The 7,043-nt window shown below is 56.5% G+C and overlaps 1 protein-coding gene across 1 annotated transcript; it reads right to left on the bottom strand.

Moving 5' to 3' along the window:
- Positions 1-856: 856 nt before the first annotated feature.
- On the bottom strand, positions 857-6,745 carry EMWEY_00049890 (hypothetical protein, conserved; the record flags this gene model as incomplete). Its single annotated transcript, XM_013479538.1, has 3 exons — positions 857-982; positions 1,373-3,077; positions 3,330-6,745. The coding sequence occupies 3 exons, from the start codon at positions 6,743-6,745 to the stop codon at positions 857-859; spliced, it is 5,247 nt and encodes a 1,748-aa protein (XP_013334992.1).
- Between the last annotated feature and the right edge of the window lie 298 nt (positions 6,746-7,043).

The following is a 7,043-nucleotide window of genomic DNA, read 5'->3' as shown; positions in this document are numbered from 1 at the left end:
AAAAAAAAAAAAAAAAAAAAAAAAAAAAAAAAAAAAAAAAAGAAAAGAAAAAAAAAAGAAAAAAAAAAGAGACACTCTTGCCTATTATAATAAATAAAAGGAGACAGCACTATAATAGGAAGAAATAACAACAAAAAAAAGAGACACCTGGAGGAAGAAGGGAGAAAGAGACACCCTAAGGAAGGAGACAAGAGGAGACACCTGAAGGAAGGAGACAAAAGGAGACACCTAAGGGAGGTAAGGAGACACTTGGTAGAGGTGCCTATACACCCGAAGGAGGCAAAAGGAGACACTTTAAGGAGAGCGGGGGGGAAGAAGGAGGTGAGGAGACACCTGAATAAGGTCAGGAGACACCTCAATGCTCTGCTGCATGCATGCATGCATGCATGCATGCTGCATGCATGCATGCACCCCACACTCTGCCTCCTGCTGCTACGGCGGCCTCCGCTCCCTTGCAGCAGCAAAACCAACAAAATAATCCAATGCATGCACTGTTGCTGCTGCTGCTGCTGCCGTTTCTGCTGCGGCTGCGGCTCTTCATCCTGCTGCGACTCCTGCTGCTGCTCCTGCTGCCGCTGCTGCTGCCGCTGCTGCTGCCGCTGTTACACAAGACGCCGCGCAACTGTAAAAAAGGCATAGCTGTGCTCCCCTTGGTTCAGCCCACAGCAGCTACCCCTGCTGCTGCTGCTGCTGCTGCTGCTGCTGCTGCTTTGCTGCTGCTTCCCAAGCGCAGTAGCAGTACCTCACATCTCTCACACGAGGCACAGAGCTAAGGGCTCCTCCAGTCAGGGAAGAAACTGCTGCTGCACAGCTGTTGCTGCTGCTGCTGCTGCTGGTGCTGCTGCTGCTGCTGCTGCTACCTGTTATCAAAAAAGCGGCGGTGGTGCCACAAGTGCTCAAGAGGCAAACGGCAGTCCGCCTTGCTGCTCAGCTGTTGTTGTTGATGATGCTGCTGCTGCTGCTGCTGCTGCTGCTTCCGCTGCTGCTAACATCAGGGCACTGCGGCAGCAGCGCAAGTACCTCGTACAGCAGGTCTCTTGCTGCAGCAGCAGCAGCAAACGTGTCCCCTCCAAGGCGAAGACTGGCGTGTAGAGAAAAGGAAAAAAAGGAAGAGAGTGCTGCAATGAGGCTGCCAGCCTGCAGCAGCAGCAGCAACAGCAAGGGTAGCAGCAGTAGAGGTTGGAGCACCAGCAGCAGCACGAGTAGCAGCAGCAGCAATGCGCAGACAGCAGCAGCTGCAGCAGCAAGACACAGGGTTCCAGCAGAAACAGCGATCAGCTGCAGCAGCAGCAGCAATGGAAAGCAGAATAAGCAACAGCGGCAGCAAACAGCAGCAGCACACAGCAGCAGCAGCATTAGTGCAGCAGCAAACCTGCAGATCATGCCAATGTTTGCCCGCAGCAAGTGCTGCTGCTGCTGCTGCCAGCAGCTGCAGTGTCTGCGCCTGTTCATTTATATGCAGCACAAGCAGCCGCATTAGGCCATGAGAGGCCCCATGGGCAGCAGCAGCAGATGCTGCTGCTGCATTTGTTGCTGCAGCAGAGGAGGCCCCCCCAAGGAGACAGTCTTCGCTGCCTCCTCTCCCGAAGAGGAGCAGCTGCTGGTGCAGCTGCTCCTGCTGCTGCAGCTGCTGTTCGTGCTGCAGCTCCTGTTCATTCAGCAGCTGTTGGTCGTACTGCTGCTGCTGCTGCTGCTGTTGCTGCTGCTGCCGTCTCCGAGCAGCACGCTGCCGCACACTATAGAAGCCCAATCGCTTCAGTGCAGAAGAGAATACAAGGGGGCAGTGTCGCTGCTGCTGCTGCTGCTGCTGCTGCCTGCAGCTGCTGCTAGCAGGTCTCGACTGCACAGAACCCCTGCTGCAGCAAACGAATCCTAGAGGCAGACGGCCTGCTGCTGCTGCTGCTGTTGCTGCTGCTGTGCTCTGCTCCAAGAGTGGCTGTATGCTGGCAGCAAGAAACGCCTCCAGAGACTGCAGCACAAATGTGCATGTAGCTACGATCAGCCTCTCCCGCCGTGCTGCTGCTGCTGCTGCTGCTGTTGCTGCTGTTGCTGCTGTTGGGGGTTTAAGCTGCAGCAGCTGCCTTATTAGGCCTCCAAGGATTTGCATATGTCGTCTTAGAACCAGGCCCGCAATAATGTATGGGTCCTGCTGCTGCTGCTGCTGTTGTTGTTGCTGCTGCTGCTGCTGCCGGTGCATAATCTGCTGCATCTGCTGCACCGCATGTATACGGCAAGAGACAGCCAGCAATCTGCCTGCAACAGCAACAACGCAGTGTCTGCTTTGCATGCAGAGTTGCTTCTCTGCTGCTACCCATTCGCTGTCTTCGTTAGTGCTGCCCCCTGTGCCGCTGCTGCAGTTGTTGCTGCTGCTGTTGCTGCTGTTTGCAGGGATAGCAGCAACAGCCTCAACAAGCTGTAAGGCAAAGACACAGAAGTTCTGTGTAGATATGGGGCTGTCTGGCTGCTGCATGCAGCAGCAAACTCCTGCTGCCTCTGCTGCAGCACAAAGCTTGAGTAAGGAGACACAACCTAAATGATCTTCCTTAGTAGATAAAGATAAACCTTCTCCTGCCCACTGCGGCAGCAGCACGGATTGCTGCAGCAGCAGCAGCACAGCAGGAAGAAGCTGCGGCTGCTGCAGCAGCCACCAATCAAGGGCACCTAATAGCTGCAGCACGGAGCTCAGCAGCAAACGGTGAGACTGTAACACCCAAGGAGCCCTCCCTCCTCCTGCTGCTGTTGCTGCTCCTGCTGCTGCTGTTGCTGCTGCTGCTGCATCAGCGGCAACTGCCCCTCCTCCTGGAGGAGGTACAAAAGCAGCAGGAGACAGCAAAGCCAGCAGCAGCTGCTGTAGTGCCCTGCTGCACCTCCAGTCTGCTGCATGCGCAACTGCAGCAACAGCATGCAGGATGGACTCAAATGCTGCCCATGGCTGCAGCTTCTGCTTCTGCTGCTGCTGCTGCTGCTGCTGCTCTGCTGACCAGTTCCTCAGCAAGGATAAGGCTCTGTTGGTCAAGTCCGGTAGGAGGCCGTCATGCAACCGATATACCATCTGGCCCTCGGGAGAAAACAGGTTGCTGCAGCAGCAGAAGCAGCAGCAGCAGCAGCAGTAGCAGCAACGGAAGTAGTAGCAGCAGCAGCGGTGCAGACTCAGGCAGCAACAGCTGGGAAGGGACTGACACAATAGAGTAGCAGCAAGGGGTAACCAATAAGCAACAAAACAGCAGCAGCAAACAGCAGCGGGAGCCAACAAGGAAGCAACAGAAACATTCAGCAGCAGCAGCAGCAGCAGCAGCAGCAGCAAATTCAAGTATGCAGCAGGAACTTACCGTAAGGCTCCCCGTATATCGGACCTAAGGTTAAAGAAAGCTTCTGTCTCTTCCTTGCTGCTGCTGCAGTTGCTGCTGCTGCCTCCTGTGCTGCTGCTGCTGCTGTTAAAGCCTGAGGGGAATGCCGAGACCTCAACAAGACGACAAGTAACTCGCCGCATCCATCCCCCTGCGCTGCGTACAAGTGCTGCCTCTATAGTAGCTAGCTCCTGCTGTTGCTGCTGCTGCTGCTGCTGTTGCTGCTGTGTGCTAGTATGTAATGCTGCTGCTGCTGCTGTTGCTTCATTTGCTGCCTGACGCAGCTGCAGCGTCTGCTGCAGTGTCTTTACTGCAGCAGCCATCTGCTGCGCTGCCTCAACAGCAGGCCAGTAGCTTCTTCTTGATCCCCAGCTGCTGCAGCAAAGCCATTGCTGCAGCAGCAGCGAGCCTCTTCTTAGTGCAGCACAAACTGCTGCCTCATGGCCGCTGCTTACTGCAGCAAGAGCACCTAGCTGCTGCTGCTGCTGCACCACGCGCTCATCCAATAGAGTATGGTTGTGCTGTAGTCGGACGCACAGACTCGGGGACCGCTGCTGGTGGTGCTGCTGCTGTTGTTGTTGCTGTTGCTGTTGCTGCTGCTGCTGCTGCTGCTGCAGGAAGGGTCCACCTTCCTGAGGATATTTTGCTGCTGCTGCTGCTGCTGCTGCTGCTGCCTGTGGGAAAGGCATCAATGCGTCGCTGCACATGGCATAACAAATGCGAAAGAATACAGAGGGAGACAGTCCGGCCGCTGCTTGTCCTGCTGCTGGTCCTGCTGCTGCTCCCCCTGCTGCTGCTGCTGCTGCTGCTGCTGATGTTGCCGATGGTCCTGGTGCTGCTGGTGCCTCTGCTTCTGCTTCTGCTGTTGCTTCTGCTTCTGCTGCTGCTGCTCCTGCTGCTTCTGCCTCCACTAAGGCCAACACTGTGCAGATCTCAACAGCAAAGATGGAGGCCATACACCCCATGACCCGTGATGCATGCGCTGTTGCTGCTCCTGCTGCAGTTCCTGTTGCTGCTGCTGCTGCTGCTACTGCTGCAGACTCCTCGCTGCTGCTGCATGCTAAATCAGCAGGCATCCCTGAGCAAATGTGGGAAAAAAGCAGCAGACGCTCTAATACGCACAAACTGTGGCGCTGCTCCTGCTGCTGCTGTTGTTGCTGCTGCTGCTGCACTGCAGCGGACACGTGCAGCCACCTGCCCATGTCCTGTTGCTGTGGGAACAACATCCCCTTTTGCTGCTGTCGGGAGGCACATCTCTGCCTCCTGCTGTTGCTGCTGCTGCTGTTGCTGCTGTTGATGTTGCTGCTGTTGCTGTTGCTGCTGTTGCTGCTGCTGCTATTCTTCTCTGCGGGCAAGTTGCGTACCGCAAACAGAGACACTCCCCCAATGAATGCATCTGCTGCTGCTTCTGCAACATTTGCTGCTGCTTCCTTTGCTGCTGCTAGGTCGGGAGAGTCCTCTAGTGGCTCTACTGCTGCAGCAGCAGCAGCTACTGCTGCACTCGTTGCTGCTGTTTGGGGACCCCCACAGAGGCTCTCCAAGAAGCAGCAAGTCCGCAGCAGCTGCAGCACAGAAGGCAGCAAACACGTGCTGAGGAATGGCAGCGCAGGCAGCAGCAGCAAATCTCCTGCTGCTGCAGCTAACCAGCTGCCTATACACCGCAGCACTTCATGTAGCTGTGGTGCTGCTGCTAGTAATTCGTTAGTCTTGGCTCTAGCAGTAGATGCATGCATTTGCTGCTGCTGCTGCCGCTGCTGCTGCAGCACGCCTGTTTGCTGCAGCGGTTCTGGTCCCATAGCAGCTGCAGCAGCAGCAATAAAACGGCTAGCTGCCTCCAGCAGCAGCAGCAGCACCGTTGGATCTGCTGCTGCTCTTAGGAGTCGGTAGAGACTGTCTCCGCTTTGCTGCTGCGACCGCAGCAGCAGCTCTGCTGGCTTCTCCCGCTGCAGCTGCTGCCCTGCAGGCCCTTGCTGCTGCAGCACTATCCATGCGCATGCAGATAGCACCTCCAGGGCTGCCTTGCCTGCAGCTTTGGCCCATATGGTTCTTGCTGTTGCTGCTGCTGCTGTCTCATCTGCTGCTGCAGCTGCTGCTTCCTGCAACGTCGCCAGCGGGAAGCTGCTGCAGCTACGCGAAAGAGAAGCAGCAGCACACCGTTCCCCACAAGGCAGCAGCAGCAAGTTGTAGCGACTTGCTTGTGCTGCTGCTGCTGCTGCACAAAAGGTGGGATCAAGGACAGCAGCAGCTGCTGCAGCGCAGTGCGGCAGCCACCAGGTGGGGCAGCGGCTGCTGGTGCTGCTGGTGCTGCTGCTGCTGCTGCTGCTGCTGTCTCTGTCATTATACAGCACCAGCAGCATGCATGCTGTCTTGGATACCTCGTCCTTAAGGGGCCGTAGGCTCGGGTGTATATCCAGCCCAGGTACAGACACCGCAAGCAGCAGCAGCAGCAGGAACCTGTTTGCTGGCAGCAGCAGCTGCTCCCGCATATACCAGGTATTTTGCTGCTGTTGCAGCACCAGGTCGCCTTTCCCTGCAACAGCACCTGCTGCTGCTGCTGCCGCTGCTGCTGCTGCTGCTGCCTCTCGAAGCATCACCACCGCTGCTGCTGCTGCGCACGTCACTGCAGCACCGCCAAAGTCCGAACCCGTCGTGCTGCAGAAGCAACAGCCGTTGCTGCTGTTGTTGCTGTTGCTGCTGTTGCTGCTGTTGTTGCTGCTGCTGCTGCTTGGTAAGCAATGAGCAGGTGTGGGGAGGAGGAAGCAGCGGCGGAGTGTCTGCACAGCAAAGAGGAAGGAGCCACTAGACAGCGTACCTGCGAGCAGCTCAAGTCCCCGCTGCTGCTGCTGCTGCTGCTGTTGCTGCTGTTGCTGCTGCTGCTGCTGCTGCTGTGCATCGGGAGACGATCCTTCGGACAGCAGCACCCTTGTTGCTTCTGCTGCTTTGTTGCTTATACCCCACAGCTGCCGCAGCGCAGCAGCAGCAACAAAAGGAGACGTATGTATACCCCGTAGCCAAGAGAGAGACGGCCTACGCACCTTGCAACTTTGCTGCCGCTGCTGCTGTCTTTGCTGCAGCAGCTGCTGCCCTATGTGGCTATCCACACGTTGTTGCAATGCAGCAGCAAGTGCTGCTGCTGCTGCTGCTGCTTCTTCTGGTCCTCTTTGTCCAAGAAACAAGCAGGGAGCCGATCCCATGTCAGCAAGGCCATCAGCAGATGCTAGCAGCAGCAGCAGCAGCTCGTCCTCCTGCGGCTGCTGCTGCTGCTGTTGCAGTTGCTGCTGAAGTTGCTGTTGCAGCTGCTGTTGTTGCAGCTGCTGCTGTTGCAGCTGCTGCTGCTGCTGCTGCTGCTGCTGCTGCGTCCCGAAGGCGGGCACACCAGATACAGCACGTTGCTCCATTGTGTGGGGTCACGCCTTAGACTATTACTACTACTACTACTACTACTACTACTACTGCTGCTGCTGCTGCTGCTGCTGCTTCTCCTTGTTGCTGCTGCTGCTGCTTCTGCTAGAAGTAATTGCTGCTGCTGCTTCTGCTGCTGTTGTTGTTGCCTGCTGCACCTTCCCTAAGGCGTACATTGCTGTCCGTCGCTGCGACGTTGCCCACATTGTCTCTGCTGATTGTGTCTGGACATTCTCCGTTGCTGTTGCTGCTGTTGCTGCTGCTGTTGCTGCGTCTTTTTTTTTTTGCTGTTGC

This window comes from Eimeria maxima, genomic scaffold (assembly GCF_000499605.1).
Source record: "Eimeria maxima Weybridge genomic scaffold, Emw_scaff1204, whole genome shotgun sequence".
In the NCBI taxonomy this organism is placed as follows: domain Eukaryota; phylum Apicomplexa; class Conoidasida; order Eucoccidiorida; family Eimeriidae; genus Eimeria; species Eimeria maxima.
This window is presented reverse-complemented; position numbering and strand designations above follow the sequence as displayed.